At 39.2% G+C, this 13,964-nt stretch overlaps 1 protein-coding gene across 11 annotated transcripts in view; it reads right to left on the bottom strand.

Moving 5' to 3' along the window:
• The window catches only part of YWHAB (tyrosine 3-monooxygenase/tryptophan 5-monooxygenase activation protein, beta), a 39,309-nt gene that overhangs the window by 7,907 nt on the left and 17,438 nt on the right, over positions 1 to 13,964 (bottom strand). The window contains exon 1 of one of the 11 annotated variants that reach the window (XM_014543712.1): positions 13,601 to 13,618. The exons of 1 other annotated variant lie outside the window; for it this stretch is intronic. Coding sequence is in view for 1 of the 10 variants with exons in the window: in XM_014543707.1 (XP_014399193.1) it covers positions 11,982 to 11,990 (9 nt within the window). In the remaining 9 variants the exon portion in view is untranslated. 9 more of the 11 variants (XM_014543707.1, XM_014543710.1, XM_005871224.2 and 6 more) reach the window with 9 other exon arrangements.

Consider the following 13,964-nt stretch of genomic DNA (forward strand, 5'->3'; position numbering starts at 1 on the left):
GCACCCTCTCCAATCTGGGACCCCTCGGGGGATGTCCAACTGCCTCTCACAATCCGAGACCGCTGGCTCCTAACCACTCACCTGCCTGCCTGCCTAATGGCCCCTAACCACCTCTGCCTTGCCCCACACCCGGGACCCGGGCTTCCCTCCCTCTGGCCGGCCGCAGGCACCCAGAACCTGGGCCGGCTGGCAGCCACAGGGACCGTGGGCAGGCAGCTTCACACGGGCAACAGCCGCAGGTGCCCGGGACCACGGGGCGGGAGGCTTGTCCCTCTCCCGGGTCGCAGCCTGGCTGGTCCCTATTCCTCTCTCGTGAGCTCATTTGTGCCTGGCTGGTCCCTATTCCTCTCTCCCAGTGTTGGGTGTCTGAGCAGTTACGGCATGATGATGTGACGACCATTTGCATATTAGCTCTTTATTATATAGGATATTATATAGGATATCAAGCACTAATTCAGTACATGGTATAGGTTGCGAGAGATATGAGTGTATTCCACAACATGCACAGCAACAGAACTTCAAATTATAATTGAGTCCATCCAAAAGTTTCTCTGAAATAGACAAAAATCTTAGTGGCTTCAGTTTATCATTTTATCAAACCCTTTATACACCAATCAGTGAATGCCTTTTAAATTACTCACCTCACCTTAGTCAATTCCCCACTATAATAATCACCATTTATAGAGAATACAGTAAGTTTTGGATGATATGTAGCTACAAAACTATTAGCCAATACAAATTAATTTTATGTACTATTGGTTTAAATTTCAATATATCCATCTGTGCCAGTGTAAAAATACACTAACACCCCAAAGTATAAAAAGATAAAATACTACTTTAAATAGTAATAGGAATACCAGTATTTTTAAAACAAATTCTCTCATTACTATATATATATATATATACATACATATATATGGTATAAAGATTTAAGACTCTGAAAATGGTTAATAATTTTAAAATAGCAAAGGAAATATAAGCCTTATTCACAAACTGGTTTTGCCTTAAAAGTCATTTCTGTATTTTCAAGGGAGAAATTCTACAGATGGCTGTACCACATAAAAGTATTTTATGAGATGGAACACAATGATAAGATACACCCCAAACCTAGACAATTCAAAGAGTTGTTTTTTTAGTTCAGAACTATGGTATTTCTTCCCCCTGCTTATTACCTAAATCATATTCAGAGCTGTGTTTTATATAAGGCTCACTAACTCTAAGCTTACACTCAGTGAAAAAGTCTCACCTTGATCCATTTGACATCTTTACCCACATCACTAGAATGAGACTATGAGAGTTAATAATCCTCACAAAATATTCCATTTGCTCTCCTACATTTCCTGGCAACCCTTGCATGTAGGAGGGGGTCACACAATTAGTTCTGTCCAATGAAATATAACTAGAAATGATGCTACTTCCAGGTTGAAACTGCTAAAAGCCTGTGTGGTTCATCAGACTCTCTTCTTACAGCAGCCACTTAGAAGGCCATGTGTTCTAGATGGTGCTGTCACAAAACAGTGGAGTTTCTGTAACCCGAGTCTGTAAGGTGAAGGAACTCCTGCAGACCTGCACTGGACATGCAATGTGAAAAAGAAACAAACTTTTGTTGGGTTACGTCATTGACATGGCGAGGCTGTTTGTTACCACAATACAACCTAGTCTACTCTAAGCACATCAAAAAACCATACTATGGGGGGGGGGGGGGGGGGGGTAGGACAGTATTACGGTAACTATAATACTGTCAACAGTAATATATATATATATATGCTATTCACCATCTTAAAATTATATACTCTCTCAATATGTCTAACTTTCTTGACTATAAAGTCTTTGAGATCAGGACACTATTTCCATCATTAAATAACCCTACTTAATTGTTCCTAAAAGAGGGAAACAGAAAGAAGGCAACTTTCAATGAACTTTAGAAATTTCCCAGTCTGTAGACTAATTCAAAGTCAGCAGTCACTTAATGGTCCACTCCAAATTCATAAAACAGCACCTATGCAACTCTACATAGTAAAGATTCCAGTTAATAAAGTACTGGCCAAAAGCCAATTCAGAGCTAAGCCATCCCATGCATATTATAAAAGAGTAATAGAGAAATACAAAGGATCAACACTGCTAAAGGAGACCTGGAAACTCTTCGGCCCTACTAGACCCGCCAAGTAAGATGCACACCTCTTCCACCCCTTCCCAAACATTAAAGTTAAATCATACCTCTTTAAAGAATCCTGACTCTCCTTGGGACCTCCCAAATGTACACATTCTATTTCTCAAAATAAAATGGGATCTTTCTGGTTTGGGGACAACTATTTCAAGCTTCTTTGGGATCACTACAAGAGCTCTTGGAGATTGAGAACCCATCATGATATGGAAAGATTGACCACACACCTTAAATGAAGTATGAATCTATTTTAAAAATTTGAATTACACATACAAAAACAACTTACAACAAGCAAAAGCCATAGCTAAATGTCCTAATGCCTGCTGCTTATGTAACTTTTGACTTATATAACAACATGGATTCTGAAGCAGCAAGACCAATTTCAACAGGAAATGAGTTACACAACACCCAGCAGTTTGCAGGAAGGCAGCAGACAACAGAGAAATTAAATTGTTCCTACTTCTACATCTATAATAAACCTCCCATGCGCCTTTCCCTAGTCTCACTACTTTCAGTCTCTCATTATCTTTAGCCCACTTCAGGTCTTTGCTACCAGACCCATTCTTCATTCTTGACACTCTGATCAAGTCGCTTCCTGCTCAAATTCCTTTAAAGCCCTCTCCTGCCAATCGCAGTCCAATTTCTCGCACCAGTGAGGGCTTTCCAACCCATCTTTCCCAGACTTTTCCCAAAACATGCCTTCCATGCAATACCTACTTCTCTGGCAAAATGGTTTTCTTACATACGAAGTATTCTTTTCTGTCTTTGTTCACCAAGCCACTCCTCTACCTGGAATGTCCTTTTCCATCTACTCTGCATACACAATTCTTCCCAAGCATGACTCACATGTCATCTCCTCCATGAAGCCTTTTCATAAGCTACTACGCCTGAGCTATTTAATATGATAGCCACTAGCCACACATGGCTAATGTCAGATGTTTAAATTATAATATTTGAACCAACATGTTCAAATGTTTGAAATCCCACAATGTTAGACCAACTTTAAGTTTCTTAAGTTATTTCCTTTAAAATATATATTAAACAGAAATCTAAGTAGACTGCATTGACTAACCAGTCCCTCGGGATGGTGGTGAAACTGAAGCATGCTTTAACTTCTAAGACTGTCTAACACCAACTTCATTCGGTGTCTCCACAAACTGGATTAAAAAAAAATGACCTTTTAATTTTCGTTTTTAAACTAAAGATGTTAGACAGATGCTGAGTGTGCATTTTCTCAACTGCTTCAACATTTTAAGCAGTTTCTGCTTTGGTTGACATGAAATTGCTTCCCCAAGCAGGTCCCATTGCCACCTTCTGGTCACTCAGTCCTGGGTTCTGCCAAGTAGTCCTGACAGTGGCCGAGGGCCACCACTGGGGACAGGGCCACAAGCTGGGTCAGGCCCTCTAAAGAATAAATTATAATATTTGAAATATGGAGTTAAATTTTTATAAAGTATTAAAATTAATTTCACTTGTTTTTTACTTTATAACTTTACCACAAGATAAATTTAAACTACATATGGCTCACACTGTATTTCTATTGGACAGCATTACTCTAAACTAAAAATATTCTCACAAAGCATTTCCTGTATACCTCTCTTACGGTTTTATCACATTTCTTTAGTACCAAAATTATTTGTCTATATTCCTTAAATTTAAATCCCTTACACCACCATAAACTCCTTGAGGGCATATCCCCCACAGTACCTTGCACATAATCAGTATAAACAAAATATCTGCTGAATAAATGAACAGATCCCCAAATGAAAAAACAGCAAAACTGCAACCTTGGTAGAACTCTCTCTTCTTAAATATTTCAAAGCACCTATTCTTCATAAGCACATTAAATCCTTCTTACATTTATACCTCATCCCTTATATTTCTGGCACCTACTTCAAAATTAGTCATGCCTCTACCCTTACTCCATAACTTTCAATGACTCTCTTGGCTACTCCATCAAATCTAAACTCTACCTGGCTTTCGAAGTCCTTCATAACTTGGCTTTTCCAGACCTGTTAAGACTTTCTCTTCCAGTATTCTCCAACATGCACCTTTCTCCCAGGCTGGACATCACTGAATACTCTATAAATGCCATGATCAAACATGCCTAAAATTGCTTCTGAAGCGTAGTCTTGCCCTTATCTCTAGTTTCTCTTTCCATGGTTTCAGTTACCGGAAGTCAAATGCAGTCTGAAAATATTAAAAAGAAAATTCCAGAAATAAACAATTTGTAAGTTTTAAATTGCGAGCCACTGTGAGTAGTGTGATGAAATCTCATGACACCTGGCTCGGTACTACCAGGACGTGAATCATCCCTTTGTCCAGAGACTCTAGCCAAAGACATTACCTGCCCGTTAGTCACTTAGTAGATGTCTCCATTATCAGATCAGTTATAGAGAGAAAGAGGAAGACCACATTCACATAACTTTTATTACAGTAGATTATTATAATTGTTCTATTTTGTTACTAGCTATTGTTGTTAATTTCTTACTGTGCCTAATTTGTAAATTAAACTTTATCATAGCTATCATTATGTAAAGGGAAAAACGTAGTATATATGGAGTTTGGTACTACCTTTGGTACTATCCACAGGGTCTTGGAACATAACCTCCGAGGATAAGGGGGAACTACTATAGTTCATTTCATCTAGAATGTCCTATTCACTTCCTGTCTATGCAAACTCCATCCATCTAGGACCAGAAGGCCTTCCCTGATTACCCCATCCCCAACTTATCTACCTTGCCTATGAACCCAAATACACCTGTAGCCTATTACACAGTCTAGGGTTTCTCTATACCTCATTCTATGTCTTCTATGCTAAAGATGATGAGCAGTGTGCATGTCCTCAAAAGAAAAGCTTTACATTTGTTTCTCATTTAATGCCTAAAATAGGCCAATCACAAAATTAATGCTCAAATAAGTATCTGTGAATTTTTTAAATAAATCATTACCGGGAGAGCAGAAAGAACACTGGCTACATATATGTGGTATGGTGGAAAGACAACAGGACTATGTGTAAGAGCAGGATCTACCACTACACAGCCACATGAGCTTATTCAATCTCACCATCTTCCAATCTATAAATTGGAAACAATAGCTTCTACCTCAGAAAAGGTGGTACTGTGAAGATGAGGGGCAGAGAATTAAAGAATAAATACATGGAGGGGGGGTGTCAAAGGAGGAAAGGGGACAGCTGTAATACTTTCAACAATAAAGATAAATTATTTAAAAAAGAATAGTAAGTACAAAATTTTTTAAAAATGTATAGTGCATATCATACCTCTCAGAGTGCCTATACATCACAAAATATGAGCTTGGAATTTTTTTTTTTTAATATACAAACCATGAGAAGGAAAAGCAAGTCCAGATTAATCCTGTACAGGAAGTGAATATTATAATGTTTACATTATATATAAGACTTCACCCCTCAATGTCCTCAAAATGGACACAAATGTTAACTGTAAGTTTTATTCAGTAGTTCCTAATTGAATTTTCTAGATGTTAGGTTTATAATCAGGACTTACTTTTCTTCTGAGACTTTGAAGAAAGGTTCCAGACCAAGATAAACGAGAGCCTTTATTTTGCCTTCTAAAAGGCCTTAAAAGACTGCAGTCCGTCATCAGGCCTGGCACCAACAGCAAAGTCAAGATAGCAAAGCAGAACAATTTATTAGAGACCGAAAGAGGTCTAACCCTGCAGTAGGCCAAAGATTTCCTTGTGCCGGCATAGATCAAGAAGACACCAACATGCTCCAGAACGGGATTGCTCAAGCACAGCCCTATAATGACGACGGCTGTCGGGCTGTTCAAAGCCACTAGATGTGGCACTTCAGAGGCAATCTAAATATCCAACAGGGGAGTGGTTCAAAGAGAGAGAAATGTTACAAGATTACATGGCCATCAAAAGAAGAGATTTAACCCTAGCCAGTTTTTCTCAGTGGGGTGGGCAAACTTTTTGACTCGAGGGCCACAATGGGTTCTTAAACTGGATCGGAGGGCCGGAACAAAAGCATGGATGGAGTGTTTGTGTGAACTAATATAAATTCAAAGTAAACATCATTACATAAAAGGGTACGGTCTTTTTTTTTTTAGTTTTATTCATTTCAAACGGGCTGGATCCGGCCCTTGGGCCGTAGTTTGCCCACGGCTGGGTTAGACCCTTGGACTGAAGGGTCCTGGGTTTGGTCAAGGGCATGTACCTCGGGTGCAGGCTTGGTTCCTGGCCCTGGTCGGGATGCATGTGGGAGGCAACCAATGGATGTGTCTCTCACATCAATGTTTCTCTCTCTCTGTTTCTCCCCCTCCCTTCCATTCTCTCTCTCTCTTAAAAAAAAAAAAAATCAATGGAAAAAAATATCCTTGGGTGAGGATTATAAAAAAACAAAGGAAGAGCCTTAGCCAGTTTGGCTCAGTGGATAGAGCGTCGGCCTGTGGACTGAAGGGCCCCGGGTTCAGTTCTGGTCAAGGGCACATGCCAGGGTTGCGGGCTCGATCCCCAGTGTGGGCTGTGCAGGAGGCAGCCGATGAATGATTCTCTCTCATCATTAATGTTTTTATCTCTCTCTCTCCCTCTTCCTTCCTCTCTGAAATCAGTAAAAACATATTTTAAAACAGTAAAAATATACAAAAAAAAAAAAGAAGAAAAAGAAAAAGAGAGAAGGGATTTAATGTCATAGAAATATCTGTTAAAGAGATATAAAGAAGGGGAGGGTAAATGTGCATCACAACATTTCATCTTTGTAAAGTATCTCCTAGAAAACATTATGAAGAGTAATTCTACAGATAGCCATGAAATACCAGTGGCCAGAAGGAGACATTTAAGAATAAGAAAAAAATAAAAAATAAAGGGCTCTCTATCCATTGTTAATCGATGTTTTCTTTTTAAAAAAAAAAAGCATTGCAAAAAGCAAGAGCTGAAAATGACAGCTGTGGCTTTTGGAAGTATTAATTTTCACCTATGTTGTGTTTTCAAGGAAAACAAATCCTCAATTTAATTGAATTTAATAATTGTTGTAAGTTTAAAGCGAGGATTCTATATTTATTATGTGTCAGGATTACTGAAGCTCTAATACAAAACAAATCTGAGTGGGATCTGACTCACGTTGGGTGACCTTGGGCATAGCACAATGGAAAGCCCTACATACAACAAATCTGAGCTTCTAAAAGAAATTAGGTGACTTTTAAAATAACTTTTCTGAATCTCCGTTTCCTAAAATGTTAAAAGGAGACATTTATAACTAACAAACAAGATGGTGTAGATGAAATGAGAAGACAGCACATATCAAAGCTGCTCCTTGGAGAAGGAACCAGGCTAGAATGAGAGGGAACAGGTGGTTTAAACATGACTGGGTCCTGACTAGCTTTATGGGTTGGGATGGGGTTTTATTCAGAAGAGAAAAAGGGAACTCCTCACAGAGACCAAAAACATAGATGCATGAAAAAAGTACATTCTGTTTTTCTAGATGAATGAGAAATCAAAGGCCAAGGTAGATACAGAAATGAGAACAGTTATCAATCTAGAGAGAGGAAACTGAGAGGAACATCTTAAAAATCTAGGCTCAAAAGTTTGCATGGGGTAAGGAATTGACAATAAATTCTGAAAAACATTCACAGATGTACCATTCCAGATAGAACACCCATAGCGCCATAAATAAAGTTACAGCTCTGCAGTCATTCCGCTGAACGAAGAAGTGATGCCAAGCTCCTGCAGGACAAGGATGGACTGAGGAAATCAGTGGAACCAGGTGGTTAGTGGGTGTCACCCAGTAAAAGTATTCCTGGCTCTTAAAGAAAACTACTCACTGAAAATCACCCATTCTAAAAATGTCTGTGCGCCATTCTACACATAAAATTCAGAGTCCTGTAATAAATTTAATTCCATTCAAACATTTGCAGGCTCTTTGATAGAAAATGAAACACAGCATTTCTGAAATACCAAGTCATTAGCATGATGTCCAGAGAACATGATTGTGGAGGGAAACTGCACTTCTATTTGAAAATCCCTTGCCTCTCTCACATCAGTTGTTGAATATCATTAACTGTGTCCAATTAGTCAAAATTAAACCTAAAACAATGGAGGTGGTAAGTGATAAGCCCAAGGTCACACAATGTGAATCAGTGGCAGGTGACAATAAACTGATCTCCTGGCTTTAAGTGATTGATCAAAAAAGACAATATACTAATTATGATCCATAAAGACAGCCCAATTGGTCGACCTTGGGAATCGGGTTCAAAAGCTTTGGGCCCACCAACAAAATGGGAGTGACCCAGTCCAATTGACCAGTATCACACATGAACTCCAGAGGTTATTGGATCTCTGTGAGTCTTTTTTTATCATGCATTAAATAGGCAAACCAACTTATTAATAGGGCTTTTGTAAGGAATAAATTTGTTCCCAATAGAAAACATTTAACACAGTCTCTGCACTCTGTAAGCACTCAAATGTCAGCCACAGTAGATTCCATATAAAAGTCTAACAAATGGTCAACAGTTGAAGAGAGACTTACATGCCTCATTTCTTTTAAATTCAGACAGCTTTCCTCAAAGTCTTCTATAAAGAAAAGCATGCTCATTTACCTCTGCTTAGTTCTACAACAGCAGTTATCACAGTTTACTGTAAACGTCTGTGGGCTCCCACACTGGATTGTAAGCTTCAGGTAGGAACCTAGACTTTTATCTGTGGTGCCCAACACATAGCACAATGCCTGTTCATGCTGAGTATGAAACTTTTTGATCAATTGATGCACTTTTTTGAGGAACTGAACAGGCTGCTATTTCTATTTCCTATGCAGGAAGACCACATCTGTCCTACAAAATACAGACTATATTTCTACTCTGTCTTAGGTTACTTTCATTCTTTTTTTTTTTTAAAGATTTTTATTTATTTCAGAGAGGAAGGGAGAGAGAGAAAGAGATAGAAACATCAATGATGAGAATCATTGATCGGCTGCCTCCTGCATGCCCCCTACTGGGGATTGAGCCCACAACCTGAGCGTGTGCCCTTGACTGGAATCGAACCTGGGACCCCCCCAGTCCACAGGCCGACGCTCTATCCACTGAGCCAAACCAGCTAGGGCTACTTCCTTTTTAAAAATGAATTTATTGGGTAACCTTGGTTATTACATTATATGTTTCAGGTGTACAATTTTTTATGAAACATCATCTGTATATTGTATTGTGCACTCACCACCCAAAATCTAGTCTCTTTCCGTCACCAAACGTTTAGCATCCCTCCACCCTTTCCTTCTGTTGTCTGTATCTATGAGTTTGTTGTTTTTTATTTTTAAAAAGAGCCACTTCAGTTCCAATCAGAAGACACTACACTTTTTGACTGTTTCTCAGCTACCAACAGATGGAAACTGAGCTTCCACAAATCCTTGAAATACTTTGTGTCCATCTCTCAAAAGTCCAATCAGCTATACAAAAAGCCATACCAGCTAAATGGTCTAGTAAAGAAAACCAAAAAAAATCCATTAATTATGGTTTGCCTAAATGTGCAAAGCACTAAGAATTTATATCAACTCATTCAATCCTGAGAACGTCACTGCCCCTTTTATAGATTCCAAGACTTACCTGCCCAGGGTCACAAAGTAAATCCAGTACCTGGCTCTTTCCTCTATGTGGCACTACTCCTAAAGATCAACTATGATTTTCAATGCTTATTTAATAAAAAGATAGAATGAACAATTTTTCAAAGATTCTTCAAAAGGTATTACAGTGAGATTTGAGAATTGGCCTTAATTCATCTAGCTTTAAAAGCCAAAATCAAATTAAGCAGTTAGAAACAGCATATGCCAGAAATTCACCAGACTGTTAAACAAGCTTTCAGGTAAGATTTACGGACAAACAGTAACAACGGCCAGGGCTCACATGTACTTTATTGTCGCCTCCAATCTCTGTCCAGGTCAAGGCCATTCAGAAATAACTTTTATTGTTGGCTCTCTTAGGGAAAACAATGAAATAAACTTACATAATAGAGGAATGGCCAACTTTTTAAAAAAGTCATTTCACTCCAACTCTGCTGGGAATGACTGGTTCTCTAGAGGGTGTCAATCAATTTCATTTCATTTTAAGTATTACAAATACATAACGATGCCTATATTAGATCCTTTAGCAGAGAAAGCAGTTAAGGTGATTGGATTTTTGCATGCACATCACAAAATATATTCATCTATATTTCCTTCCTAAGTATTCCCCTTAGAAAAATTCCTTCAGAATCCCATTCTGTTAGTTTCTCCATCATGACGTATAGATGATACTAAGATCATATTCATATTGAGACCAAGATGGTTCCAAATCTTAAAATTAATTATACAATTAATTTCTTGTTTCCTGGCTAGTGAATTATAACCTCTCCCTAGAAAAATGTAGGAACCCAGAAATTTAAAGTTGCTTAACAGCCTGGCCACGGTGGTTCAGTGGTTGAGCATCGAGCTATGAACCAGGAGGTCACTGTTTGATTACCGGTCAGGGCACATGCCCGGGTTGTGGACTCGATCCCCAGTGTGGGGCATGCAGGAGGCAGCCGATCAATGATTCTCTCTCATCATTGATGTTTCTATCTCTCTCTCTCTACCCCTACCTTTCTGAAATCAATAAAGACATATATTTTTTTAAAGTTGCTTTATTAGGAAATTTTAGTTCATTCTCTAAGGCAGCGGTTCTCAACCTGTGGGTCGCGACCCCTTTGGGGGTCGAACGACCCTTTCACAGGGGTCGCCTAAGACCATCGGAAAACACACATATAATTACATATTGTTTTTGTGATTAATCACTATGCTTTAATTATGTTCAATTTGTAACAATGAAATAGGGGGTCACCACAACATGAGGAACTGTATTAAAGGGTCGCGGCATCAGGAAGGTTGAGAACCACTGCTCTAAGGTATCCATCCCCATTTAAAGGAAAACAACTTAGTTTGATGTCACCGAAAAAGCAGGCAGCATACCAGGATGTTATAATTTAGAATTTTCTGTCTACTCATCTCCTCCTCCCTAACAAAATATGAAAAATCTAAAACTCTACAAAAAGGTAATATGATAAAGAAAAATCAATAAAGGTGGCCCTCAACAATGGAGGTTTAAATAAATAAATAAATAAATAAATAAATAAATAAGGTCCTAACTAAATTCAACTAGATGAAGAACCTAGGACTGGGTAAATCCACAAAGTAACTAATTCGTTTTCTCTCTAGTATGAAGCAAATACTAGAAAAAATGGTCTTTCACAAGCAGTACCATTCCTTCAAGCCAGAATATATATACTCCCCCTCAACAAATTACATTGTACCTATTTTCAAAAATAATTAAAATTCCTATTAGACACAATTACGGTGTACACTTGAAAGATATATGTGTGTCCTACTGCAAGTAGAAACCTATCATTAGAGCCAGACTGCCTGGGTTTGATTCCTGGCTCCAACACTTACCTTGTGCTGTATTTCCCTACGAAAATGATTTAAGTTCTTTGTCCTTCAGTTTCTTCATCTGTAAAATGAGGCTAACAGTACTTACCTATCACTGGCAGTTATAAAGGGTTACTGAATGTGTAAAGTGCTTAGTACAAAGTTTGGCACATAGTAAGAAATTAAGTGGTGGATATTATTATTACACACTAATTGTTTGATGCTACCTCATCAGTTGGTGAATGACGAACGGATAAACTCCATATGTGTCTATGCTATATAGCATGTGTCTAATCTATATATGCGTATCTTCATTTATATGTTCAAATAACATTTTTTATTAAATACCTACTATATCCCAGATCCTTATTTTAATTATTGAGTTTGTCACAATAACACATTAAAGACTATTACCATTTGCATTATACAGATGAGAAAATGTGCTAGAAAGATTGGAGATGCCAGACACAAAATTAGGTTCTGTTAATACTATGTCAATTTTTGAAAGCAGCATGTACAAAAAGGTTGGATCTCATCAGAATGCAACTGGAGGAAAAAAAGAAAGCCATTAACAGTGAACTTAGTGATTAGAAAACAAAACCAAATGCTTATATTTAACAATCTACAGTCTGTAAAAAGCCTCACAACTCTGGAGCTAGAGAAACTAAGAGATTAAGCAGCAGGCTGAAAATCACAGCTAGAAAATGCTACAGGCAAGACCTGAATCAAATGGATCTGACTCCAAGTGTAGTGCTCATTCTGCTTCTATATTCATAGTCAAATGGGCAAAAATGCATTTACTGCTGTGGCCCCAAAATCTGGAGACTCTGCCTTGGGAGCTGGCATCATGGGAATGTGCTCAGCCTGGTTTGATGGAGGCTGCCTCCCGGATCTATAGAGCTCCAATTCTAAAATGGCTTCAAGCACTGCATGATGGGAAATGTACAGAAGATTATAGGGTAGGAGCCATACCCCAGGGGCTGACAGTCCATAAATATTTACTACTGATGAATGAAGATATTCAATCTGAAAACCAGGTGTGTGGTCTCTAGGCTAAATCACCTCACCTGTCATAAAGACTCCATCTGTAAGATGGGTGAATGGTTTCTTATCTCTTTGAAAGGAAGGGCTAGGAAAATAATTCAGCAGTTGCTACTGAATTATTAGCCTTCTATTTTGAAGACCACAGGTTACAATTCTAATTTGGGTCCAGAAAATGGACAGGTTTTATCCTTATCATCCTGTGTGCTGCTAAGGACATAGAAAATGAGGGCTCAGGTAACAGAGATACATACTCCAAAATTAGGAATGGGGTGTATTGGAAGTGTCCAAGAAGAAAATCACTGAGAACCAAGTAATATTTATATTTAAGTTTCTAACAGGAAAATGCAAAAAAAACCAAAAAACCCTGAGTAGCCACATGTTCTGTTCTAGAAACTGCACATATGTGTGGTTTCATTCGAACAATTGAGACAGAGTGAGAAATGCAATTTTTATATTCTTACAAGAAATGCTTCATCTTTCTGTTTGGGCTCCTGTGGCCTCCTGATTTTATATGTTCATAGCACCATCTTGACAAATCCTATCTCCCACACAGGGCAAGTAAAATCAGAGCCTGATGCTATCTACCCTTACCAAAGAGAAGAGCAGTGAAGGCAAGGACGCGAGACATGAATTCTTACAGAAAGGTTGGCAAATTGTCTTACCAATACTGCCACCTTTGAAAACCTCATTACATGCAGAAGTCTCCATTTGCAATAGACAAAGATGTACTCATCAGATGAAGACAAGGGCCCCAAATCACTTCCACCCTTCCCTACCACCAGGGAGGCCATCAGGCAAATTTCAATCCTAAAAACATGCTAACACACAGTATGGGGGAATTTTGGGCGAGGACACAAAAGGCTCTGGCATTAATGACGGTAAATACCGTGGGAAAATATTCGATTCTCAGTCTCTGACATTTTTTCCCCCCTGAGGATCCGATCTGACTCAGTAACCGGTTCCAACAAATGCATTTTCTTGATGCAAACCTCAACCCTGTGCTTCCCAGGGAATCTCGGGTCCCACCGGGCTCCAAAACCAGAGAACGATGATGAAAAATGGCTTTGCTGCAAAGGGGGAGGGGGGGTTATCTCTCTGCTCTCTCCCAAGGTTAAACCCCTTACTCATCCTGGGGGAGGCAAGCAGGCGCACGGGGGCTGGAGAACTTGCCCGCATTTGGTTCAATTTTAATTTTTGGAAACCGGAAAGCAAGGAGCAGGGGTGACAGGGCTGAAAACGTCGGATCTCAACACCCAAGGTGCAGGGAGGAGTCGCGCGGGGATCGAAACTGGGCAGTGAGGCAGGGTCCGGGTGCGCCCCCCGCTATCCCTTCCGGTCCGGTCCGGAGCCGCA

The sequence above is a fragment of the Myotis brandtii genome, unplaced genomic scaffold, assembly GCF_000412655.1.
Source record: "Myotis brandtii unplaced genomic scaffold, ASM41265v1 scaffold333, whole genome shotgun sequence".
In the NCBI taxonomy this organism is placed as follows: Eukaryota; Metazoa; Chordata; class Mammalia; order Chiroptera; family Vespertilionidae; genus Myotis; species Myotis brandtii.